The following is a 27,724-nucleotide window of genomic DNA, read 5'->3' as shown; positions in this document are numbered from 1 at the left end:
TAGGTTACACCCGGTTATCCGACATAAAACAAACATTTTGTTTGACAATTAGCAAAATTGCTTCATAACTCGTAATAAACGATCGAACCGTCGCGCCGAAAGCATTTAAAAATTTAATAAAACAAACATTTTAGAAATTAATAAAAATAACACGAAGCGCCCAGTGTATCACTCTATTTAAAAAAAAAACTTTTTAAAAACCACCCTTATATTGAAATGCACTAAAAAGGAGAAAATAATTTTTTTAGACATTAGTGACTATAAATAAAAGCGTGGAGCGCTAAACTATATTGACGTAATCTTCGTGGGCGCTCCACGCTTTTATACATAGCCACTAATGTCTAAAAAATACTATTTTCTCCTTTTTAGTGCATTTTAATATAAGCGTGGTTTTTAAAATGTTTTTTGTTTATATATTTTCTTATTTTCTACTTTTTTTAGTCTTTTTTAAATGGAACGCAAGATATAGTAATACTGGTATGAAATAGTAAGATATATGTAGAAACGCAAGATATGGAAATACGCGAGATAGAACGAGGGGATGACTCCGAGAAACGACGCGACGTCTGTTGATGGAGTTCGAAATTGTCCGAAATGGAACTGAATGAACGGAACACCACACCGACTGAGCTCCTTCGGTGCGAAATGGGGAGTGGGGATGAGTCGGAGTGGAAAGGCGTAGTGGAGTAGGGAGCGCTGGCGCGTGGAGTGGGGATCGCTGAACGCGATGACGTCCTACCGAGTGTCGCGCGACGACGTGTGAACGCAGTTTTTTTAAAAATTTGTTTTTTAATATTGTATTGTCATCCAGTTCCGAGCTATGTTTAAAGTTTCAAGTCTCTAGCTCATCGGGAAGTGGTTTAAAATTCGATTACATGTCAAGTCGAAGACAACTCGGCAAGCTAATATAAGCATGGTAAAATAGAATTGAAATTTCCTCTTCGTATGGCAATAATTTTCCTTTAAGAAATAGAAAACATTAGTTAAAAACCTTATTGTGCTACGACATAAAGAAATTAATTAATTAATTTTTTGTCACCTTGTGTCCGGTAAATAGGACCAAAACTCCGGATTAAAACTTCGTTAACATCTCTTTCGCGTTTTAATAAAATCCTCCAGTAAATTTGACGATGGAGAAAAAAGGTTGATAGTCAATCGTTTATCACAAATAATGCAAAATAAATTACAGAATTCCTTCAAATTAATAAAAAACTTCCAAGTCGTCTCTAAATTTATTTAAAAGTTACATTAAAAATTGCCTAATCTGAAAGAATTAGAAGAAGAAGGATTTTCTGTTTGCGACACTTAACGTAGAGGAGCAGCAAAGAAAAATAGACTTGCTCCGAGCAAACTGGGAACATTGGCGGATTAGCGCGGCGCTACGTGTAAGAAAACCATCGACGAGGCTAATTCGTGTCCCGTAGCTGTGTTAGTTGGCAGGATAGTCGCGAGCAAAGCTGAATAAATTAGCGGATTCGCTACGTTACACATCACACCTTCGTGAAGAGTCCCGGACCGCGCGCGCGCGCTCTTGTATCAAGTTTCCACGTCTCAGGCATGGCCACATTAAAGCGATACTCATCCCGGGATCCGTTGCAGACTTACCTGTCTTCTCTCTGGAAATACCGGGCAAAGTAGCCTGCTCTTTAAGTTGCACTCCAAACATCGCCTTAATCTTATTAGCTCTGGCAAGCATACCCTCGTCATTCAGAGAGGTCACAGTTAGGCTTCTCTGCGCTGGCTCCCTTCTGCGTCGGAACACTTTGGCCGGCACTTTGGTGATTGTCGTTTCCATCAGAAATCGATCGGTCACAGGCATGTCGACCTGTCTGGCTATCAATTCGTTTCGCAGCGATTCGCCGTTGCGAACACTGAGACCGGACCGCAGGCTATGGGTCCGATTGATGTGCACCAGCACCCCGGGCTTCAGCGGCCATCTTGGTGCAGGTGTTGGATGCACCGGGGCCTGAGCCGAGTGCGAGGACACCGTCGGACTCGGTGGCCCACCGTCTGGACTGTCCAACGATCACGTTTCACACCAGATTGTCGCAATCATGGCTGGCTCAACGAAAGGATCGACGCGCGACAGTTACGGAATAGTCGAACCAAATTAAGTAAAGAATAAAGCACTTTTTTCATTCGCCAAATTCGATTCTTTCGTTGACATCGCCATTCTTCACTTTTTGCAATGCCAGAAGTATTCTTTTCGAATTAATCGATCCATGCACATATCGCAATTAATACGACTTTGTAGAATACTCGTAATCGTAAAGAAATTAATAAATATATCTGCATTCTTCTGGAATTATCGTCATAAAATTTGTTATTATGTTTTATATAATTACTAAAATAAAATACAAAGTTCTGTCGAACTTTAAAGAAAACATTTGAATCGATTATGAAAATATATGGTTTAATATTATTCAATGATATAATATCCAACCTAACAGTTTATAATATCATAGTATCAATGAATTTCCAATTACTATCAATTTCTACAGCAACAAAAATATAGTTTGAATATTGATCTCTCTGTAACTGTTCGTCCATTATCACTTCATAAATTTCTACCATTAAAACACCATTTGGCAATCGATTTTTACGAGTCGTGTTAACTGCGATCTGTAAATTTCATAGTCGGATTTTGATGGTCGATGCTGTTTTAATGTCCCCGGTGGAAGCTGTGTTCTTCACGAACTTATCTCTCACGAAATTAATAGATTATGGAATTTAAAAACTTGTGACACTCTGTTAAACGTCTATTACGAAGTTCGTAAAGCACGAAGAGACTTTCGCGAAAGAACACCGATTACACTCGGAAGTTTAAAACAACAGTCTTACAAAGTAATTTAGCGTGACTAGCAGAAATGTTTTATAGTTCTACATCTCAAAACATTTGTAGCATTACTGTTGTTTTCATTGAATGTAACAATCACCGAGTTGAAGAAAGAAAAGTGAAATTTACAAGAATTATTGATTCTATAGAGAGAGAGAGAGTTGATTGACTTTCTGCTGATCAGATATTTATTTCAAATTTCCCGAAGGTGCTGAAATAATACTATGGACAATACAGACACACAATACTTTAAAAGACTACGATTCAAGATAAAACCTGAAAAGAAGAATCCTTTTGATTGCTTTCACTCTGTTTCGTGCAAAGTAATCTATCGAACGTTACGCGCCGGCAGCACGCCGCTCTTTCGAGCTTTTTAATTAAACTATAGGACAATTGGCTCGTGTTTCAAGTATTTACCGATTATTTTTTTCGATTCCGCTGCATTCAATTTCGAAATATTGCGGAAGGAAGTCGTTCTTTGAACGGGTTCACAAACGAATGTCGTGTTAATTGATTTTTTATTTACATCCTCCCAATAAAATTGATCAGTGTTTTTCCATTTTTCATTCGAACAGTAATAAATGGATGCTACTTGTGTTGAAATAAGTGAAATTTACAAGTCTATTTGAATTTATAAATAAAATTCTATTTTTTCCTCGTTTACGGCGAATTGTCAACGCACATCTTACGTAAATGCTGCTAATTAATCAACGGCTTCTCCGAATCAGTGACGAACTTTTCCTTCCGATTCTTAAGTCACTTCAATGTTGTAATTTTTAAATTTTCATTTTGTTGTATCGTATGAAATATGTTTTTTCATTTTTTCTTTTATTTTTGAAAACTCAACAATAATGAAATGGTCCCGTTTTTAATAAAAACTTCATTCTGCTATAAATGATATATGATGACGTATGATTTTTCTCCACCTAGATTGGGCATATGGCCTGTAACACCCGGAAGTTCAATTTATCCTCGAAGAGAATTACATGTAATTCAAACATTTTTTAATCTTCGTTTTTCAACGATACGCACCTGTTTAATGTTCAAAAATTTATGAAAATTTTACTCGCAGTCCTGTTCAGAGCAATCGCGTTGTGTCGCGGACAGCAATGCGCAATATTGAGAAACGAAGACGTCCACGATGATTGCCATGATTGCGGCCACGATGATTGCGGCCTCGCTCATGATGCGACCTTCCATAATCGTCATACTCATGTATATTAATCGAGTTCTAAGCAGGACGTTAACGTTCTGCACATTCGCATTGGCGCGGTTGAAAAAATTCATACCGCCGAAAGGATTCTCCGTTTCAGGTCACGACTTGAACGACAGCCAACTCAATAAGAGAGAGCTTTCCACTCATCGGGCATGCAACCCTTCACCTACCTTTCACCTCGAAAGTGTCGCCACGGTAGAATAGAACAGAGAGAGAGAGAGAGAGACAGAGAGAGAGACAGAGTGGGAGTCCACCATTGTAACGGAGATCAGCTAGTGTAACTAATCATCCCCTAAATTATGCAACAACCGCGCAATGCTACATTCGAATAACAAAGAACTCCGCCACCCTATTCATTTGCACGTGCAACCCTTACCTGCTTCACCTCTATGTAGACTTCGACAGTAAACTATTATAAGTCGGAAGTGGTCACTAAATTATGCAACGCAACATGCATTCAGCCATGCTGGAGAACAAGGAGGTGTAAGAGAGATTGTAAGAGCCAAGGAGCGTGTGTATGTGTGTGTGTGTGTGTGTGTGTGTGGGAGAGAGAGAGGTTTCCTGTGAGATTGGAGACAATCTCGTGCACACTACACATCGTGAAGGGTAGCTGTTACACGAACTCACACCAATAAAGTCCGTAAGTCATTGTGCTGATAATACGTACATTCAACACCTTATACGATTAAACGGAAACTTCAATGATGCCAGAGGACTAACAAGAAAGAAACACACGTTCAACACACGACAGAATAATTTAACGTCTTCGTGGACGTGTACAGATCGTATCTATATCGACTTAGAAACTCGATAATTACTTCGGAAGCCATTTGCTCGCCCGCGGGCAAATGTTGCGTCGAGTGCATGCTACGGCGAACCTTTTCGGTCGTTGTCCCATCTATCGCCGCTTAATTAACTTGATTATTTAATTGCACGTGTTGAAACGTTCTCTTTAATAATAATCGAAGTCACTTTATGTGCAACGATTCATCACGGTTTCGTAGAATTTCAATAAGAAAGATAATAGAGATAAATATGTTTTGTCTGTACATGTTATCAAGTCATTTTCGGTGTAACACAGTTCATCAATTAAATTGAATTCAATCTTTCAATTTTTTAACTGATTCAAGCTTCGAACTCTTCGAGAATCATTTCTGCCGGTTAATATCTTGAACTTTCTAATCTTAGCAACTCTCTAAAATCAAAGAAAAATTCAATATTCTAATAGTTTGTAATATCATATGTTATATTCCATTTTATAATATTATATATTCCGTCTAGTTGGTATTCAACGACTGTAGGGTCGACTACCGGCGACAGTGGATAAACAGGAAAAGTAAGCATGTCCAATTGATCAGAGATGTATTTACGCGAGCATCGCCTCGGTCGAGGAATCTTTCAATTCCTGAAATCGGAGGACTACAGGAATCCTCTTTATATCTGATTCCTGCTAAGCCACCCATACGAGGAACCGATAATTCCATCGATCAATCGAATACCAAGATTTGCCAAGGTTGAATTAGTATCCCGGATCCAATCGAATCGTTCTACCACGACCCGCGCAATCCGAGCTCCGCACATCTCTCACCATCTTCTGTATATGTATATGCATCTCCACACATATAATACATATATACATCGTGCACAAACTTAATAATACCACTGAATTATCAGCATACCGGTGCGGAGACGTGCGCATGACCGTGTCTCATAAAGCGTAAAGTAGAATATTGCAGTCGCTTTTCGGCGAGTAGAAGCACGTTTCGGTAATAGAGCGCATGCAGACGCAGATGCCAAGCTGTCGGAAGTCAAGGTAATTCCGTGAAATAAAGAGAAACTGGTGCCGCGAACGGAATGGCGAGCGAAACAGAGCCTGGCCAGACGAAACGGGAAAAGAGAGCACACCGCAAACATTAAGTGGGCGTTCTGCTCTCCTATTCTCAAAAAATCGAGCGTCTCGTCTGATTCTCTTCAAGCGTGACTGTTGCAGAATAAGTAAAAATCACACGAATGAATTTATTTAGATTTCGTTCCATTTTGATTGAGAAATATTATTTATTCAATCGATTCCCATAGAACGATTTCTATAGTTTCAATAATTATGAGATCGGTCATTTTCCGACCTAAAATGTTTCCATTCTCTACGATCTTTTTGGCGGATATGAAATTGATAGAATAACTCGTACAATATTTAATTGTTTAGTAATTGATCAGATTCCAACTAGACTTCGGATGTTTATACAATTTTCAATTTTTATAGGCAAGTTTTAAGAAAGTGAAATCATGTAGGATCTTATTTTCAGTGGTAGTAGTAGTCCTTGTAGTTCTGGAAGAAATAAAAATCGTACTACACTCTGCGGAATTTATAAATGCATAAAGATCCGCAGTCTAATACCAACATATCTAATGTTGTAAGGAATATTTTAAATAATGGTGCAGCAATTTTTATGGTCTCTGGTTTGACAGCAATGTTGAACACGTTCATTGACAGCGTTTGTTTACAAATCCTTCCGCGCACACATGTTCCACAACACTTGCGCTTGACGAAAATGCCAAAGAAAATCGATTTTTTGGAAACGAGAGCGCATTCGCTGAATAAAACAGACAAGAAAGAACCAGAGAGGTAAAGAGAGAGAGAGAGAGAGAGAGAGAAAAAAAAAAGGAGAATGGAGAGCCGGGTAAACGGCGATGCGTTGTATTTCGTACTTACTGTTCGCGTTCCTCCAGCTCGACCACCCGATTACTGTCTGTGTTTTGTTTACCAAGTCCAAATTAAAAAGTAGAGCAGAAACGAATCAGTTTTTCTGTGTTAGTGGGAGGCTACCGAAAACGAAACCCGTGCCAGCTGCTGCTGTGCCCCCGAGGACTAACGAAACCCATCAGGTCCCAGTCCCTTGTTTCACCCCCTACACCCTCCCCCGACATTTTCTTCCGCCCTCGAGTCTTACGTTTAATTGGCGACGTTCTTTTCGAGTTTGAAGTTTACGACTGCGCGAATTTAATTAACGCCGACTAACTTCTCGGAGGATCGTGTTAAACTCGCCGGGTGTTTCGCGAGCGAGCCGTGTTTCACCGACGAACGACACCCTTTTTTTCTGCGTGTAGGAACGGGAAGACTCGCTGGACATTTTCATTTCGCTAATTGTAGATTTACCGACGCCGCGACGGGACATCGGTGTCCGCTTTAAATGTTTTATAAATCGTTTGTGGCGCACAGCGGTCCATTTGCCCACAAACGTAGACAAAATTCGTGTCTTTGTTGGTCGAATGTCATTATCAGGCTGTGGATTTTATAAAAGAATGTGTGGCTGCAATTAGAAAAAGAGATGAACTTCACCCGAGGAAACCAGAAATTTAAAAAACTTTTTATGCGATCCTGTAGATTTTGACATGAAGACGACGAAAATCCAAGTTTGAATTTTAGAAATCCAGTGGCTGAAAAGTTATGTGTGCTTAAAGTTCAGCGAATTACACAGCTGAGGGCGCCGTCATGTTTAACGAACGAAACTTGAACCTTGAATCTTCGCGAAAGCTTTAAATTCGGTTTTAATTTCATGTGAACGAGCTACGGATGTTTACAGAGATTCTTCCGCGGATTCCGCAAGGTTTAGAATTAAGGGTAAGTCTATTTATTTCATCCCTCCAAAGGGTTTATCACGGTAAAATGAGAACGAACGTTTAATTAACTTTTGTAGAAGATTGTGCTTCATTGTATTTCGCTGGAACAGCGTTCCCCTGAGAAATGGTTTTGTTAATTATAGTAAGCATTGTACTCTTTGTCGAGGTTTGAAGAATCCTTTAAAACTTGTTCCGTATTTGTTTCGTCCGTTTTGAGAGCAATTCATTTTCATGCTTTATAGCATTATAATTTGCGAAGACTATACAGGGTGAGTCATCTAACGTTTGCACCTCAGATATCTTTGTTGTTTCTAAAGATACGTAAAATATGGTAAGGACAAAGTTGAATGGTACAATGGGGCTGACACGATGCCAAAACAAAATTTGGTTTTTATGTCATTTTTTTAGAGATATCAAGGTCACCTTCATTTTTTTAAATGGAATGAGGTATTTTATATATACATTATATCGTTTGTATCGTTTTATATATACATATTATCGTTTGTATCGAGAGAAGATGTTTCGAAAAATATTTTTTCTTGTCTATCCTCGAGAATATGAAGAGTGAAAGCAACGAGTTGATTAAAAAAAAAAGCGAGTGCGTAATCTTATTTCGAGCAATGAGTGTCACGTTCGTCGAGTACGAATTAATTAACTGGTGTCGGGGCTGGTATTAATTAGCACGGACGAAAAGTATATATGCAAATCTTCGAGTATCTCGTTGACATCGTTAAACATTTCGAAAAGGGGAAACAATTATATAATTCACTTCATTTGCAATTGTTTCCGTTTGAATTAAATGTTCATTAATGCGCGCCGGTGGAACTGTCACGACGATATAGTTGAAATATTTAAATGAAAGCCGTCATGGTTAATTAAAATTCAATAAACATTCTTTCGATTTTAAATGTATTTGTTGTACGCATTATTTAAATTTCACCGATTTATTATACAACGCGACAGCCTGAATAATTCAAGGGAACTGATGAAAATTTTAATACGTGCACGAAAATTCTTATGTATCTCGTGTCCGCTCAAATAAATCAATATTTTTCTGTCGAAAACAATTTTTAACAATTTTTCGTATAAAATGTCCAGCAAGCCGATCAATTTCTTTCGTTTCCTCGACCACACAGCAACACGTCACAGGTTCGTATGTATGTACACTTAATAATCTGTATAATGTATATGTGTTCTTTGCATCCAAATAGGAAATTCGCATTGTCCATCTACTTTACACGATTACGTAACATAATAGACATGCTTTCTTCGGAACTAGCATGAACGGTAATAACAACGCAAAATAATGTATGCGGGTGCATGGTTTATGCAAACCTGACTGCAGCCATCCAATTACGGCCCGAAGATTCTGTCACGAACCAAGCTGATCTTCTTTTTTAAAAATGTCAAACCAGCTACACGGGAACAAGTCGCTAGCTGTCAGTCACTGTCAGACGATTCTAGTTGCCCCCAATTCGCATCATCCAATAATACCGTTTCAATTTACCAAACAGATGCAATCGAATGCAATTTAATTTTTCCAATGTTTCAATTCATATCCTCAGGCAACAATCTGCACCCTTTATATCGGGTGTTTCATAATTCATGGTACAAATTAGGTCGTGTTGATTCTACGGCTGGAGTAGGACGAAAATACAGAATAACGAAATTGCGTGGGAGGCTTCGTTTTCACGAAAATTAAGTTTAAATATCAGTCGAGTGCACGCGTCCATAATAAATAATCGATGTCACTACAGTTTACTATAGTAACTACAGTTTACTACAGTAACCACTATAGTAACTATAGTTTACTACAGTGACCACTATAGTAACTATAGTTTACTACAGTCACCGCTATAGTAACTATACTTTACTACAGTAACCGCTATAGTAACTATAGTTTAGTACAGTAACTACTATAGTAACTATAGTTTAGTACAGTAACTACTATAGTAACTATAGTTTACTACAGTAACTGTTATAGTAACTATAGTTTACTACAGTAACTGTTATAGTAACTATAGTTTACTACAGTAACTGTTATAGTAACTATAGTTTACTACAGTAACGAATATAGTAACTACACTTTTCTACAGTAACCACTATAGTAACTATAGTTTAGTACAGTGACCGCTATAGTAACTATAGTTTACTACAATAACAACTATAGTAACTATACTTTAGTACAGTAACCGCTATAGTAACTATAGTTTACTACAGTAACAACTATAGTAACTATATTTTACTACAGTAACGACTATAGTAACTACAGTTTTCTACAGTAACCACTATAGTAACTATAGTTTACTGTAGTGACCGCTATAGTAACTAGAGTTTGCTACAGTAACCACCATAGTAACTATAGTAAACTATATGTAGTAAACTATAGTAATTATAGTAAGCTATAGTAATTATAGTAAGCTGTAGGAATTATAGTAAATTATAGTTGCTATAGTAGTGACATCGGTTATTTATTGAGGACGCGTGCACTCGACTAACATTTAAATTTAATTTTCTTGAAAACGAAGCCTCTCACGTAATTTCGTCATTCCTAATTTCCATCTTATTTCCAGTCATAGAATCGACCTGATCTAATTTGTACCATGAATTATGAAACACCCTGTACAATATGTTAAATTATTGGAGCATCGAATTCGATGCCTGCAGCCAGTCTGAACGATAGTAAATGTACTTTCATTGACGGTCGATATTCCAAGTATCTTACACGATGTTTATCCTCTTTATCGAACTATAAGAAACATTTTTTATCAATGTCTTCGTCTTTACGCGAGGATGCTACTCGATATGTTACACGTGTATAAGCTTACGCGTGTTTATCTGCTCTGTAATCAAGCAACATGCGGTCTATATCGATTTCAATCGGTTCGTCTCTCTAGGAAATTTACTATCGACAACCTATTGTTGCGAGACAACTCGAGAAGACTCGAACCGATTATCAATCTCTCGCTGGTTATAAATAACCCGATAATATTATATCCATAGATTCGTATGTACGTAATTGTATTGTCGCGAACGTGTGTCGATGGTTATGTGTACGGTGTGCTTTTCTGAGAGTGGACAATGTTGAGAATAGTGCGAGTAAAGTGGATGGATATCGATGATACGAGATCTCGCGTTGTAAGAAGGGTGAGTATGGCCTCTTATGGGGATGTTCCGCGACACATGGTAAGAACTAGTGTTATGTAACTCACTACACAGTGGTTTATTGAGTGCGAGATGTCTCAGACGGTGTTACGACAAACGTGCATCGCAGCTGTCGCGAGTTTTTAATTTTTCATAATATTTCTGACATCGTTACAGCGCTAATATTTATTTGAACTTCCTAAAAAATTGTAAGATTAGAATTTAGTACTTCATTATTAATTGTAAAGTGTTATGCTAATGTATGCTATATAAACCAAACATGGTTTATGGCATCAATAAATAAATGAGTAAAAATTTCTGACATTTACTTTGGCATCTGTAATACCCGTCCATTTATCGACTAGGAAGTTCGAAGTTAAAATTATGAATTCACTTTTGAACGTGCTCGAGCGAAACTCGAACCCATCACTATTTTTCAAGAAAAAAATTGATGTAAGTCAATCCTAAGTAATGCACGTTTCTCGTAAAACATTGTCATTGCATTTTAAATTGTCGCGTTTGCGTTCGATGTCTATGAAGTATTCGTTTGCAATGATTGCACAATTTTAATTTGGACTTCTTCAAGATTTTGGTTAGTATTACATTACGAACGATCATGCTTGTGAGATCAACACATTAGAAAGCTGAGAGAACTGATTTGCTCGAGCAGAGTTTAGTTGATTCGAAGATTGATTAAGAATCGATTTCTTTGAAATATTTTCTCGTTCATTCGCGTTATTATTCACGTGTACGAATCTCGAAGAAAGTCCATCGGATATGCTGAGTCATGCGAATCGTTGTGAATTGCAAATCACAATGACAATTATGGAATATCCGTAAAAGTGACTTACATTTCATCTGGCAGCGTTTGCGTCGGCAGACAATGAAGATCACCACACAGATGATTATTATCACGAGGATTAGAACAACTGCCGATACGATGATGATCAGCAGAATGTTTCCCTCCAGCTGATGCCACCATGGTATATGACCTACAATTAAAATGGATCCGACATTTTTAATAATAATCTCGAGAGACAACCAAATCATTCTACAGAACTATTTTTCTTTTTATTATTCTCAATACAAAAGAAAGTGCTCACTGAAACGAAATATACCCTTTTTTAATCGAACAACAATTCGGTGAACTGCGACTGAACCAGAGTCGCCATTACAGGACTAGTCACGTGACAATTATGTTACGCGTCACGTGACTAGGGGAACGTAGAGTGGGGGAAAGTCTTACTATGGCGACTCTGGTCTAAACCCTGTGATCAATTGATATTATGAATGCACTTTCACCCTATTTCACCCTCTAATAATATCCTCATGATCCCAGAAAAAATTTACTCCACACTGATATTCGTAAATATGAAATTTCATTAACTTCATTAGAATTATTTTTGTTTTGCAAGTACTTTGATAAATTTCAACTGAATTTTTAGGAAGTACATTCCAGTGCACCTCTTACTAGTTCGAGGAAACCACTTCAGGGTCAATGTGAAATATTATTTGGAAAGTATAATTGTTGTTAGAGTTGTACTGACGACAATCGTTAAGCGACATTCCAATTTTTCGTATTCTTTCGTCTGGAAAATGGCAATGATGTATATACGTAAAACTGTTTCTTATGAAGCGTGACGCTTAGGATAGATGATGGATTTTAGACGTTCTCTTTGCTATACTTAAGGTAATAATCGAGGAGAAACTTACTTCGATGTCCGTGGTGAGCTAAGAAAGAATGGAGACATCAGAATGTTTCTTATCTTTTCACGTGAATTATTTATAAGAGTATTTTGCTACTACACGATCATTCTTTCAAATGAACTTTTCCAACTCGTATTTTCTCAGTATACCGAACTATATGTATAGGTATATGAGATTGCGAGAGAGCTATTGCTATGAAAATTTTAATAACTTCTCGAGGCAACGGTTTTGCTAGCTTTATACTAGCAAAAAATGATGAATTCAGTAAGTGAACGTCTCTCTCGCTACACGGATTTTTAATTATTCCCGCCGTATGATTTGTACACATGCACACGTAAAAAGGAAATCATTCGATTGATACGCGCGGATTTTAATCAAGCCTCGCACAAAGGTAGATCGATAATCGAACATATTCCACACGTATCTTTTTCGATTTAACCAGTATACGGTTTTTGTCAAATCACTGCTCGACTATTTTTCATTTTCCAAGATTCTCAAAAGAGAGTGCACGTCACTGACAAAAAATTTTTCATTGAAAAATAGAAGTCGTGAATTAGACGAAAATAAGTTTGTCGAATTTTGAAATAGATGTCTACGACGCCGCAGTAATTCTTTATGTATAAAATTACGTTTCTTTGAAACGATCAATATTTGTTGAAAAATTGAGCTGTATCTTTTACATTCGAATTACGATGGAGAATTATATATCTTTCGAGTTTTACACGCATGAAAAATCATTTTTGAAGCGTGACGGTGCGTCGTGCCTTGTTAGAATGAACTGTGCTTCCTTTTTCTATGGAAGTTCTCACGAAACTTGGACTTTAATGCATTAAATATTAAGTAACTTGGCTGGAAGTTTCAATGGCTTTCGGAAACTTCCAAACAAAATAATTCCTCACTTTGAAATAGGAGGACGTTGAAAAATTGCACGGACTAAAGTTGCGTTTTATGTTAATAAATCTTCATAGGATGATGTTTCAGTCATTAGCGAAAAGTCCTGGTCCAAAACGTTTTGTCGACAGTTCATTCTGTTCGATGACAATCCTATTTGAATTTAATATTCTCCTCGGCGAAAAGTTCATTACTCTTAGTTACATTTCATTCCTTTCGTCACTTTGAATAAATTACGAATATTAATTTTTGCGTCCCCCGGGATTATTACGGAAGTCACTTTGCAGCACAACTTTTTTTCACGAATTTTAATTTCGTACCTTTTTTAGTATAAAACTTGCTCTACATTTTCCGTATAATGCCAAATTTCCAACCCATCGGATTATAAGTTTTCATAAGCATACAAAGCAAGGGAGGTATTCAGAATTACAGAGCAGGGCAAGCATAATGAATAAATAATTGGAATTGCCGGTGTAAATATGTATAATTAAAACACAGTTGCAATTACTGGCGGGGGTGCAACGAAAACAATTGTAATTACAGATCCTTTGCTTTGAAATATGATTCTTCAGAAACGGAATGAATATTATGTAGAACGTTCTGCCGTCGTTTTCGCAATTTTCATTTGTGCGAATGTAGTTAACGATTGCCGAGGTAAAATATTTCCCTCTCGGAATGAGTTGGGTGAACAAATGCGAAAAAAAAGACACAGAACTGTTCCGCGATATCTGGGAAAAGCTGTTTTGTAAACTTCGATAAAACACCGAAACGCGCAGTCTACGTTTCTGAAAGTGTCTCGTAGAAGAGGCGATATAACGGAGAAACTTTCGCAACCGTGTTTTCGCAAAACTTCCGGAAGTCGCGTTTTGAGCTTTTTCGGTTCTCTTAATCTCCCGGCTATAGATTCCCGACCTGGCGCGCATGCACGCGAATTATAGCTGCACAATATAATACCAGAATTACGAGCCGGGGAATGTAATATCAAGGAACGAAAAATGACCATGGCAGAGGAATGCGTTTTCAGTAAAACTTCACACCACGATGCAACGGAATTCTCTTCATAATTAAATCGTAACTTTTAGAGGCTGTTTGCTATAATAGTTCATTATAAAATGATCCATCGCCAGGCAAATAATTATTTTTCTAAAAATTCACACCGGGTCGGGATAAAATTTTCCTCGCAATTGAAGCGTAACTTTTCAAGGCTACTTCCTATAATCGTTCATTACGACGCCGAATAATTACTCGTGTCTTTTAAAAATGCACACCATGTTGGAATCATATCTTCTTCTCAATTGCTAGCTAAATAATTACTTCTGTTTTGTTCAGTTGTATTAACCCCTTGGAGTAACATTTTCTTCACAGTTACAGTGAATAAAAGAGACAAGAATATTTTTTGCATGGCTACATTCATCTTAAGCCCTTGCCCTACGATTTATTTTACTATTTCAGTGATTAGAACTCTTTTTGTAATCCTTAATTTCCTAAAAAAGGAGAATCTTTAGGGTAAAGTGTCCAAATATGGTATAGTCCCCTATTATGGCACTACCTTATATCTTGTAAAGGAGAAGTCGCACTCTAGTGGGAAAATCCTCAAACAATAGTTTACCATGTTTACTCAACAGTGTACAGTGCATTCGCACCATTCCATAGATTTTACTATCGATCCTCCGCCGGTTATGTCTCCACGTGTTGAACATTTTTGTGGTTAGATTTTCGATTGTATCTTTTTCGAGGATGAAAAGTGATTTTGAAATGTTTGAACATATCTGTAGTTTCAGTTTATTTATATTAATGTTTGCCAACTATTGGTTTGTATCTAGTATTATTAGTCCACGTGGAATTCCCAATATGGCACTACCCAGGGTTCCCTAATATGGGTATAGTTATTGACATTCTTGGTGTGGGTGCCGAATATGGCACTAGGTGTCATATTAGGGACTCAAGGTGTACCATATTAAGAACCCCTTTCGCTGGAACCTGCAAATGACACACCACAAAAAAAAATATTTTTCCCAAGCTGTATTAATTTTTAAAGAAACTTGACCCCAGAATCTTATAGGAAGGAAATGCATCTACAACTGGTAATTTTTTGGTCGAGAAAGAGTATTCTAAAATAATCAAAAAATGACATCAACAAAAAGTAGTTCATATTTGGGCACTTTACTCTATATGAATTGTACGCCTGTATGTATGTTCTCCAATAGCTGTACATTAACAAAACCAAAATAGAATTTTATTTCGATTTAAAGGAAACTAATAGCATACATGTTTATTCGACTCTGTTCAGAATCTTCATCACGAGTCTGACTCGATATTGTAAGGCAAGGGGTTAATGTTTAAATATTGATTACAAGAAAAGAAAGGCATAACATTCGTATTTGTTGGACTTCGTTAAAATCTTCATGACGAGTCTGATTCAGTCTGACTCGTGAAAATTCGCCAAGGGGTTAATCAGAGAAGATAATTCTACAATAATGTTCAACTGTATCATCAAAGTCCAGTAAAATACAATTTCTTTCTACGAGATTTCATTGTGAAACCTAAAACGAAGAAAATAAAGACAACGTGATAATGATTTTCGCTGAACTTACCTGGCACGTCACGCTCACAGGGATTGGAGTAGCCGATGGTGTTGTTTACAACACATACGTATGTCCGGAAATTGGTTACCGAAGTATCCAGTCGAATATAGCTCTTCCCATTTCGTATCTCTGCAACCTGTTCCAACGTGTCGTTGTCACTCTTCAAAGACCAAACGAAATCGGTCTCTTTCGGATTAGCTATTGCAGAGCACACTACGTAATCCTTGCCGTCTATTCGTTCCTTTTCCACGTGACACTCCGGCTTAACTGCGAAGAGGAAAATGTTCGAGTTTGATTGCTTTTATACGAATATACGGATACGCGTGATCTGAATCAGACTTCAAACACTGAAGTGTCCATCCTAATCGAACGACTAACAAAATTCGAAAAAATCGTACGAATAAATCCGAAACATTATTTCACATAAATTCCCATGGCTCACTTATTTAACAGCAAAACTGAACCAACAATGAAAGGTCCATATCAATTTTCACTTAATCCCATGATTAACAGAATATGTATGCAAAAAGCAAACGCAATACCATTTTATATGAACTAAGCTTACGCAAACAATTGTTGAAAGTGTTCATTCATACGCTTCTGTACAATATTCACAAGTTTCAACTTCGCTGAAAGCTTGTATTTTATTCGAACTGAAATATCTCCTGAATTAATAATTTCTCGATTCGTATGTATTCAAAGGCAAACAGTTCTATTTAAAAAGAAAATAATAGATTTTAGACGGCCCACAAGAAATTAATACACACGTTCTAATTTAAAAATTAACTTCTGCTTGCAACACTGTCGCTGCGGATAATACTGAACGTAAATCGAGACGGTAATATCACGTGGGAGACCATGTACACTTGTGCTACATAGTCGGTCGGGTCTCTAGTGACCCAGCCGTCATTGTACGAGGGTTAATAGCCATCGAGCACCATGGCGCAGAGGTTTCTGTGTTATGGGGTCGTACGGTCGGCTACACGTATCGCATAAAACCAGAATTACTTAAATGAAGTCTATAAATGAAACGAGCGGGTCTGTTGAAATTTTTTAGTTCGTTCATCTATTACGTTTTAATGGGGAAAGCTCCTCCCTCACCGTGTGAAACGGCCGCGGTAAAAACGCGCGTTATCCCATTTAAAGAAGCACAGGCGACCCTAAAAATCTTATAAGGGAACGACTTTGAGAATCATTTCGAGAACGAACTTTCAGGACAGTCCAGTGCAAAGTGGAAGATTTATTAAATTTACTTACACTGAACGTTTAAGATCATGGAGATGTTACGGCTTCCGTGTCGGTTCGATGCCTCGCAGTAGTAGGTACCATTGCTGCGTCTGGGCACCGGCACTTTCAGATCGAGAAATCGACCCTCCATGATGGTGTCCGTCGATCCTTCACGGAACCAGCGGAACATAGGCTCCGGGTGAGAGCTAGCGTTACAGCTCACGGTTTCCGGTATCGTGTCGACTGTGACGTTCACCATTTTCCTCGAGATCGTCATATTTTCCGGTGGAACTGCCGGAAAAAAAGGGAAACTTGATTCCATCGCTGCAACACTCGAATAACACTGTCCAACAAATTTCAACTTTTTTTGTTTCCTAATTACTGTTGGATGGATTTTATAGATAGTCCAGTCGCCAGGAACGTATTCCGAACTTAATGAAATTTTGGCACGTTATTTGGGGGTACTCTGGGGAGTCGAATCGGAGTTATCGACCTCGAGGACCCTGTGCTAACTTGGGGAGGGGAAAAACCACGATTTTTGTTACCTGTTTTTGGTATTTCGCCTATAACTCAAAAACTATGGGTCCTGCGAACTTTTCCTTTTCATTTTTGAAAAGAGCATTAAATTTCCTTCAAATTTCACTGTTCCAACGTGTTTTTTAACCCAATGGGTACCGAGAGACAGGTGTTTAAAATTAGGAAATGTTTCTCAAAATGACATTTTGAGCCACACACTGTGACATTTAGCAGGAAATTGAAAGTTTTTGCCTCATAATTTTAGTTTTTCAACACATCTACATATAATCTACATACTATGTACACCCCTTACATTGTAAGGCTCAAAATGTCATTTTGAGAAACATTTCCTAATTTTGAACACCTGTCTCTCGGTATCTATTGGGTCAAAAAATACGTTGAAAAAGTGAAATTTGAAGAAAATTTAATGCTCTTTTCAAAAATGAAAAGGAAAAATTCGTAGGATCCATAGTTTTTGAGTTATAGGCGAAATATCAAAGACAGGTAACAAAAATCGTGGTTTTTTCCCCCTCCCCAAGTTAGCACAGGGTCTTCATGGTCGAAAACCCAGATTCGACTCCCCAGAGTACCCCCAAATGACGTGCCAAAATTTCATTAAGTTCGGAATACTTTCCAGGTAGACGCCCTTTTTTCGACCTGGCGACTGGAATAAGAGTTTTTTGCGCTGATTCCGAATCTGCGCAAAAAACTCTATAAAAACCACTTAACAGTAATTGTGGAATAAATTTGGTGTTGGACAGTGTAATTAGCACGTCGAGGATCGTTGAAAGAGGAATTCTTCATTGAAAAATTGAACAATTAAAAATCTTTACGCAAGACGACGCTAGAGGAGAATAAATTTAAAATTACACTTTTAATTTATATTTAACTTTTTCAATTATATTCTGGACATTACCCTTAATTCTCAAAAGTGTTCAGATTTTATATGATATTTTAAAACGAGTGGATATGGATGACGAAACGCTAGACAATTATTATACCAGCCTCCACTGTTCGAAATTATTTGTGCCAAAATGACCTAATTACTTGAGTCGAATACTGCTGCAGCTCTGGGAATTTCATTAATAATCTCTGTCTCTCTGTAGCTAGTGGGGAAAGAAGTTTATCCAAATTAAAATAAGGTTAAAGCTAGAAGGGTAAAACTGTACTAGATTATAAGGGTAAACTTTACTTTACCGGACTCAAAATTAGTGCCTTTCTCCTACGAATTATGATGTATTTGGTATGTAATCCAGTAGATTTGTACCCGGCGCGGATGCAGATCGAAGTTTCGATCCTCTAGGATCAATAGTTGAGGAGCTATGGTCGCTTAAAGTTGAGCATTTTTGACAGGTAAGGGTGTCGCCATATTGGTTTGCAGTGACGACCGTGAGCCGCTTACCTTACCGCCCCCCGCCCTCGACCTAATTATAACCAACTCAGTAAGCGGCGTGCACCGTCACTACAAACCAATATGGCGGCGCCCTTACCTGTGAAAAATGCTCAATTTTAAGTGACCATAGCTCCTCAACTATTGATCATAGAGATTCGAAACTTCGATCTGCATCCGTGTTGGGTACAAAGCTACTGGATTACATACCAAATCCATCATAATTCGTAGGAGAAAGGCACAAATTTTGAGTCCGGTAAAGTAAAGAGCAGCCGATTATAAGTTTATATAAGATATGTTGTATAAGATATGTTCAAAAAAAAAATAAAGATAGTATTCTTTTAAAGTTTTCACCGAAGAAGGAATCTGTGGACGGGTGAAGGTGGAAATGTTTAGCGATGCTGTGAAACATAAGGGAGCTGTTATTCAACAAGACTTTTGGATAGCGTTCACATAGGTAGATTACAAAATAAAACTTGATTTGATCGCTGAATGATTCACGAGCTAGTCAAGGATCATTGAAAGAGGAAGTGACGTACATTCCACGTGAAAATGAGTGCTGCTGTTGACTCCAGGTCCGATGCCGTTCCCGTTGGTCCGACAGGTGAACTCGACATTGTCTTCAGCTCTGTCGAGTTGGCCGCCTGGCCAGGCGGTAAGGTTCCACGTGAGGGTTGACTGTATGCTCTCGAAGTCGTTCGTTCGCGGATCGGGCTGGTGATAGACGTTCGATACATAGTATCGGTTCGTTTTCGAGAAATCGATTCGAGCGTCTTTCTTCCACCAAGTAATGTTGCAGATGGGCGCGCACTCGACCCAGCACATGATGCTAACGTTTGCCGAGTTGTACACGTAGCCATGATAAGGGGGCAGCTTCTTGATAAACGCAGGCGCCGCTATTGACAATCAAAGAACAAGTTGAACCGTGTTTTCAACCGTTTCCCGGAGACATTATTGTCACGGCCGGGTAGAGATAAGGGTGACGCGATCGTTTCCCATCGATTGTGAAATACGTGCAATTTTCTGACCCAGAACAGACTATCGCGCGCGCGTCCTTCTGTTAGCTTCCGACCCCGTGGATCGAAACCATCCTCGCCAGCGACGTACAAACTGCATCTTTCACCTAACCTTTTCAGTTTGCCGAACAATAGAACGACCTCGCTGTTACACACATCGCTTGTTTTCCTAACGAAAGAACCTCGGCAAATCAAACGATTCGAACGATTCGTAATTCACACGATATAACGAGATCTTTATGCATTTGTGATAACAATGGGTAGGTCTAATTTATTTTCAGCAAGAAATTCAATATTTCTTTCAACCCAGCTTGTTGCGCGGTTCGGGTAGAAAATTTTCATTTCGCATAAAGATCCGCAGTAATAACTATTAGATGATTGCATAAGTTAGTGCCCGATTTTCATACTGTACTGCACGGCGGAGAGTGTAAAAGAATTATATACAATATTCTACAATTAGAAAAGAATGGTGACTTGCTTGTACTTTTCAAAATTTAACCATTCAATTTTATTTTCAAATCGGACACGAACTTGTCCAATCATCTGATACATGTAACTTAACCTATTCCGACCTGTAATTCATTTGAGAATTTTCGCATCGGAATTTGAGAAAATTTCAGTAGTAAATCATGAAGGGAGAGAGAGAGAGAGAGAGAGAGAGAGAAAAGGGGCGGAAATGAGTTTCAGTTTTACGTACTTATTACAATGCCATTTCCCCGACTTTCTATACGACTTACTGTCACGCGCAAGACGTACGACAACAGATTTATTCGCTGTGGGAATTAGAAAGTTTTACAACTAACTTTACAACTCACCAGACACGTCGATAAACGTGGTGGCCGGGTCCCCGTCACCGGCTTCATTGTAAGCGAGACAAGTAAAGTTCGCTTCAGTTTCCAAATTAACCGTGTCGATGGTAAGGGTAGCGTTATTTGCATCCGGAAGTCTGTGAAGGCCTCGTAACCATTTAAAGCCAACTACCTTTGGTCGTCCCGGGTCCAGAACGTAGCAAGTGATGTTCAATGACTTCTTCTTTATTACCTGCTGAGGTTCGTACGAGATCGAGGCCGGCCCAGGCTTGTCTGTCGTTTACAATGATACCAAAGTCATGACACGTTCGTTACGATTCCGCCTCGAAAGCTCTTCTGCTTTCAAAGTCGTTTTAACACGTTCACTGTCCTGCGCTACTAACCCATGGCTGAAGGAAACTCGGCTACAGGGTGTACAGGGTGTTTCAAAATTATTTGTCGCGACCACTATAACGTGATTCTGCACCTCTAGATGGGTGGAGATTTATTATAAAAATGGACCGCGAAATTCACGTCAACATTGAATCCCAAAGTCAAAATTGTTTTTCATTGCATCCTATAGTACTCGTCGCGACGAACGAAAGTAGCAAAAGAACTATAGGTCTCAATTAACACTAGAAAGACTGAAACTTAGTGTATACCTGTATTGCCCAAAAGCAGTCAAAATGACTGCATTGTGAAAGAATGACTAATGTGTAAAGAAATTTGTTTAAAATTAATTTTTATTATTTTTTATATTATCTACAGTTATATAATAAGTTATTAATAAATATTAACAACAACAAAATTTACTTCACTAGGAAAAAAAATAATTTATTCGCGATAATAATTACAATAATAATAAATTCGCGTAACTTGTCCGCGACCATACTAATACTTATTGAGCAACTGCAACTTATCAAATATACGCCCAAATCGACAATTTATCATGTACTGTTATTTCGATACAGAGCCGAACTGGTCATATAAGAAATTTACTCAATTCAATAATAAGAGTCATTTGATTATTTAAAATTTCCCAAGCAGTCAAAATGACTGCTTTTGGGCAATATAGGTATAACACATATATACAGGAAATGAAGGAGGGGGGGAGGTAACTAGAATTATTAATAAACGCATTTATATGTTGTACAAAAAGTCACAAAATTCTAAGAAGCTGTGTCATTATACAATAATTGTTTTTCTAATTGCAATTGAAAAGCAGTCAAAATGACTTCCTTAGGCAATCTAGTGTTAAAAAACAAACGACTTGAAGATTCACCAACTAATTTATTCCGTATGTTTTATAGGCTGCCTCAAAATGTTATAACCGTGGAGGGGATGATTCTAATGAAAATATAAAACGAACTTTTCAATTTGACGCGTTGTTTTTAAGAAAATTCTATTCCTATTCGATAGCACGCGTGTTCGTCGAAAACTTTGTTCTATATTTTTTCACGTAGAATCATCATATTTTTCGGTGCGAAGTGGGATCGCTGAACGCGATGGCGTACCACTGAGCGTCGGGCGGCGCGGTGTAACGGTTAATATTTAAATATTTTTTTCTCCTAGACGCACAGTTTCTTTTAAAAATTTGTTTTTTAATATTGCATTGTCATCCAGTTCTGAGCTCTTTTTAAAGTTTTAAGTCTCTAGCTCATCGGGAAATGGTTCAAATTCGATTACACGATTTCACGCATACAACAACAACACGGCAAGCTAATATCTGTGGTTGTGAGGAAGAACGCCGTTTGTCACATAATTTCACTTTCGAGATATTGCCGTTTAACGTTTTGGTCACCAATGCTTTGCCATAGGATATCGGTTCAATTGCATTATGTTTTTGGGGGTGATCGCGGACTAGATCGATATTTTATCTACCGCTTTCAACCTTGCAATCCTGGAAACGAGTTCACCCCTTTAAAAGAGCGATTGAATTGAGACCTATAGTTCCTTTTGAGGCTCTTGTTCGTCGCGACGAGTACAATAGGACGCAATAAAAATTTTTGTAAAAGATCTCCATCTGTCTGGAGGTGCAGAGTCACCCTGTACAGGAATTACACTCGCAGAAAACCTAAGCGAATAACACGGCAGTGAACGTGTTAACTGACTTTCGTAAAAGATCGCGACAAGGATGCGAGCAGTTTGGGCAAAATAATTTAGACCAACGGACTGCGAAATCGAATCGTTGGCACAAAGAATAGAAAAAAAGGGGGAGAAGGGGATTGGATCAAAGGATTAAAAATTAAAAGAGCTTACAATAGACTATGACAGGCGCACTCGGTGAAAGTGGTCCCCAGCCAGCGTCGTTTCTGCCTTCGCAAGAGTAGTTCCCGTGAAAGGAACGACCTACTGCTTCCAGCAGCAGCTTGCTTGGATCAATATCGCAGAAAATTAAAGATTCCTCGGTGGTTGTGGTGGTCGCGGTGCTATTCCTCGTGCAATCCGGAAGTTCTTTCAGCAGTTCCCCGTCCAAGTACCAACGGACGGACGTCAGACTTGCTGGATTTCCAGAAACAACTTCGCAGGTCAAAGAAACGTTCAAACGGTCCGCCTCGTTCACAGGGGTATCTGGGTCCATTATCACTTCGACCACTGGTTTATCTACAATCAAATCCATAATCGAATCATAAAAAACTGTATCCAATGAATTTACAGAACACACAGTGAGTGCACAAGTATTCGTACACCTACAAATAACTTTTTCAAGTTATTCGTATTTAAAAGTTTAGTTTTCTATTTTAAAATATGTCATAATATCAATTCCGGCCACTGCATTATCAAATATGTTTGAAATTTGTTATTCGGTGTCATTCATAATTAATCGTGCGATCGAAATTTTACTCTTTAACAGTCTTTATAAATATCGGCGAACTGTCCTGTGTCATTTTTAGTAAAATAACTTGTTGGCAGAATAACTAATAGCTCTTTTATTGCACGGTAACTGGAATTTCATGTAGAGTTAATTTTTATCGTTGGCTTTTAGCTCGGTTAAAAATTTTACACTGCAGATTGGAATTATGTTCTCTATAAGCGAAAGAATACGTTGAGAATTTTATAAAACAAATTGATAGAGTAATATGAAAAACGTTGATAAAGTTGGTCCCATAAAACGACAATTAATTCGCAAAATAATATTTACTTGCAGACCGTGCATAAAATAATGTTTTCTTTTATATGTATAGTTCCATTTACTTTTAATCTCTAGATATCGATCACGAGTGATCACCAGACTGCAGATCTGTCCATGAACTCTTCCATGCAAACCAAAATAAGAGAACAATGGATTTTGCTGATCAAAAGATTTTTTATCATGGAAATAAAGCAGAAACGTTCCTGTCGTTTGTCAGTGTAAATGTTTACCGGTATTACTCTCGTACAAACCACGAAATGAGAAAAACGTGAAAATAAAATGGTGCTGTTAAAAGATAAAAATTAAAATGTACATGTTCACTGATCAACAATTAGAGAACGTCAGAAATGCATAAAGATTTACCAATCACACTCAATAACGCTCGAATTAATCAATTATCAGGGCGACCACATGACCACACTCTCTTTCCTGGGCCATTCGAGAGCCGTCTCATTAAAATGGATCTAATCAATTTAAGAGACTGAATATTTTCCGGTTCTTTATGTTCCCGTGTGAATGTCGACCGGCGGCGCTGCGGACTGTTTTAAAAGTCTCATGGCTCATGCATTTTTTACGAGACCGGCCGAAGCATAAAGATTTATGTCCGCCGGGTAAAACTATTCAAAGTAAACCATACGCGGCTCGGAAGCTGGCACAATGTTGCGGGAAGCGTGAAAGTAACCGATGTTGCACCTCGGATAATCGGCAGAGACAGGACACTTCGTGTAGACGCGTCAACGAAACCGATTTCTTTTAATTGTACTTTTTAACCCCTTTGCCGCATCACTTTGTTTACAGTTACAGTGATTGAAACGTCTTTATCCCCAAAAGTGTCGTAGAAGAGAGAAGAAAATTTATATTTTTTGTATGGCTACATTTATTTTAATGCTTAAATAAGGATTGATTACTGAACTGCGGATCTTTATGCATTTATGGTTTATAAAAATTTTCAAAATATGCTGGAGTATTAAATTCAATAGTATTTAATACGATTTTTATTTAGTTTAGATCTACAAAGGTTATTACCACCGAAAATAAGATTTTATTCGTTCCCAGTTTCTCTCTTAAAATTTGCCTACAAAATTTCAAAATTGCATAGACATCCGCAGTCTATTGATTACAAACGAATAAAATTTTATTTCATTAAAAAAGAAAGGTGTAACATTTATATGTTAGATTTAAAATTGCAAATATGCCGGCAGGTGACCGCAACAGATTAATACGGAGTTAGTGCCACCATTGCGCTGTCGTCGGCCGTCGATCTGCCGGCAGATTGCTTACAAATAGTCGAGAAAATCGTTTACCGTCAGTATTGAAGAAGTTCATCAACATTGTTCAACAATTTACACGAGATTTAAGGACCGGCCCCTGAATCACCTGGAAAGAAAACTCCCGCGGATGCAATCCAATCAGTAGATTGGCTGGAATATTTTTTATCGGCTGGGTAATCAAGATTTCAGCAAGTTCAAAACAAAAGAATCCGAAGACCGTTCGCGGAGTTTACCCGGCGGAACTAGAAGACGGAAAAACAACCACCGCTGGCAAGAAAGAGTAGATGGCTGAGCGAACTAATTTCCCGCGTTCGAATCCTCGGCCTCGCTCTTCCACGGATTGTTTCTACGAAATAATACTACAACACTGCGGACCGTTATTAAGATCGCAATTAGAATTTCATTGTACCGTGACTCCGTTTACAGTCCACCGGCGTTTACCGTCCGGAGAAAATTGTTCAGACAATAACGATCCGCGGGAAAACCGAACTCGATCTATGCAACATACAAAGACTGCTGATATATGAAAAAAGAATAAAGGAATAAATTTTTCGTGTGACGTCTCGTTTTCAAGGAAATTCAATTCGAATGTTTGTCGAGTGCACCTGCAATTGGCAGCATACCAACGTGTCCGAACTCGCGAATTTTTCGGAAATGTGGAATAAAGAATTGTACATTTTTAACCTATTTTCGCGTGTATCGATTGTGTCACCTGTGTTCGCTGTGTTGATGAACTGCACGTACAGTGAGCGTACAAAGTATTCGTACATCTTTTAAAAACGATTAACTTTTTCAACATTGCTTGAATGCAAACTTAATTCTCTCGATACAATGTTATTCATTCAAAATCCACAGTCTACTAATGAGTAAATAGCTTTGTGGTGATTCGTTAAACATTGTTGGTCCCTTTCATCGCCATCGGTTTCAAAAAACAACGATGGTTGATACGGACAGGGTTTAAGATATCGGACGACATTAACTTTCCCAATATTTCTGTTGTTCCGTTTAGATTTATGGTCAACGCTCCCTCCAACAAGTTTCCTATCTTGTTCGTGCTTGACCGAAATGTAGAGCAATAAGCGTCAGACGCAACTCCGGCCCAACAGTTTAGATATGCTGAATTATTTTAACAGTTTCTGCGCGACTGTTATCCAATGTTTATCCTCCGACTCGGGAGTTTCTGCAAAAACGATCATTTTCTAAAAATCAACGTCTCTCGAACTTTCGAATATCCGGCAATCTTGATTTTCCAAATCATTATACGTTTTCGAATGTGTGAAATACTTCTTAATTCGCCTCACGAAACCATAAAATTCTCAGTTTAGCGAAAAAGAAATTTTCCGCACACGTACTATTGGGTTGGGGACAATGTTTCTCCGTATTTTAATGCAGAAATGAATCGAGTTTTTTCCCATATTTTCAATGAAGTTTATTAAATCAAATATGTGTCGTTTTGATCGACCATCTTTTGCCATTTTTGAGGTAAAACCATAATCCCGTCACTGTGGAACTTCTGTGATTTCTGGGAGCAAAACTTCGACACGTGAAGAAACTTTTTCCCCAACCCAATATTAGGTCCTTCTAATATAATAATATAAATACATTTATTTTAGTTTTTTAAGTGAAGAAAGATTACCGCTTTTTCGCTTTTTTCAACATTTTATATGCAGTGCAAATTGCGTTCCAAATAGAGTCGTAAAATGTCATCCAGCTCAATTTTTGATCTAATAAAAACAGAAATTCCACGAGCATGGGATCTTTAAGTTGCCCGAAAAATGGAACAAAATGTTATAAAACTTATTCTAAATGGTAAAAAATTAGCATTTCACTTTCCCCTGAGAAAACGAAATGGCTGCCCGAACGACCAGCAACATTAACATTGGCGTTAAAAATAGAGAAGTAAAATTCGAGATGACTAGTAATACCGTGACCGGTGCGGTTCCATTGTTTTGAAATGATTCATTTCAATTTGCTCACAGGCGACGAAGCGGCCAGTGTCTGTCGCATGCAAAAATGTTTTTTATGAGCGGCGATGATCGACGTCGCGTATGCACATACACACCGAGAGGGTAACAGAGGCGCCGGGGGGAAGAATAGTCCCGTTCCGTTTCGCATTACAGCAATTTGTCGCGTTTTGGTCTGGTAAACGATATTTATGTGTCCATAAATCGTCGGGGACCGCCGGTTTTCGAGCCGATGCCGAAACGTATGCACCGTTTGCCTTTTTCATTAACAAACATAATCCATTCAGTGTTCTTCTTTTTCCAGAGAGCGGCTGTTTTCCAACCTGTCGATCGCAAATCGCCGGCCCATTTAGGAGCATTCATGCGACACGCTCGATTGCCGAGGGTTCATAGACTTATCCAGAATTATTATTAATTAACAC

The 27,724-nt window shown here is 38.1% G+C and overlaps 1 protein-coding gene across 11 annotated transcripts in view; it reads right to left on the bottom strand.

The window, feature by feature from the left end:
* Nrm (neuromusculin) overlaps positions 1-27,724 on the bottom strand; it is a 407,543-nt gene that overhangs the window by 38,677 nt on the left and 341,142 nt on the right. For 8 of the 11 annotated variants that reach the window (XR_013010095.1, XM_076434721.1, XM_076434720.1 and 5 more), the window contains 9 exons: positions 23,194-23,538; positions 20,962-21,228; positions 19,670-20,026; positions 17,255-17,515; positions 16,007-16,264; positions 12,528-12,545; positions 11,666-11,806; positions 6,763-6,799; positions 1,606-2,015 (listed from right to left, as the gene is read on the bottom strand). Coding sequence is in view for 10 of the 11 variants with exons in the window: in XM_076434721.1 (XP_076290836.1) it covers positions 1,606-2,015; positions 6,763-6,799; positions 11,666-11,806; positions 12,528-12,545; positions 16,007-16,264; positions 17,255-17,515; positions 19,670-20,026; positions 20,962-21,228; positions 23,194-23,538 (2,094 nt within the window). In the remaining variant the exon portion in view is untranslated. The remainder of the gene's footprint in view (positions 1-1,605; positions 2,016-6,762; positions 6,800-11,665; positions 11,807-12,527; positions 12,546-16,006; positions 16,265-17,254; positions 17,516-19,669; positions 20,027-20,961; positions 21,229-23,193; positions 23,539-27,724) is intronic. The other 3 variants (XM_076434723.1, XM_076434728.1, XM_076434722.1) reach the window with 2 other exon arrangements.

This window comes from Lasioglossum baleicum, chromosome 12, assembly GCF_051020765.1.
Source record: "Lasioglossum baleicum chromosome 12, iyLasBale1, whole genome shotgun sequence".
Taxonomy (NCBI): Eukaryota; Metazoa; Arthropoda; class Insecta; order Hymenoptera; family Halictidae; genus Lasioglossum; species Lasioglossum baleicum.
Note: the sequence above shows the minus strand (reverse complement) of the source record. Positions and strands in the feature narration are given on the sequence as shown.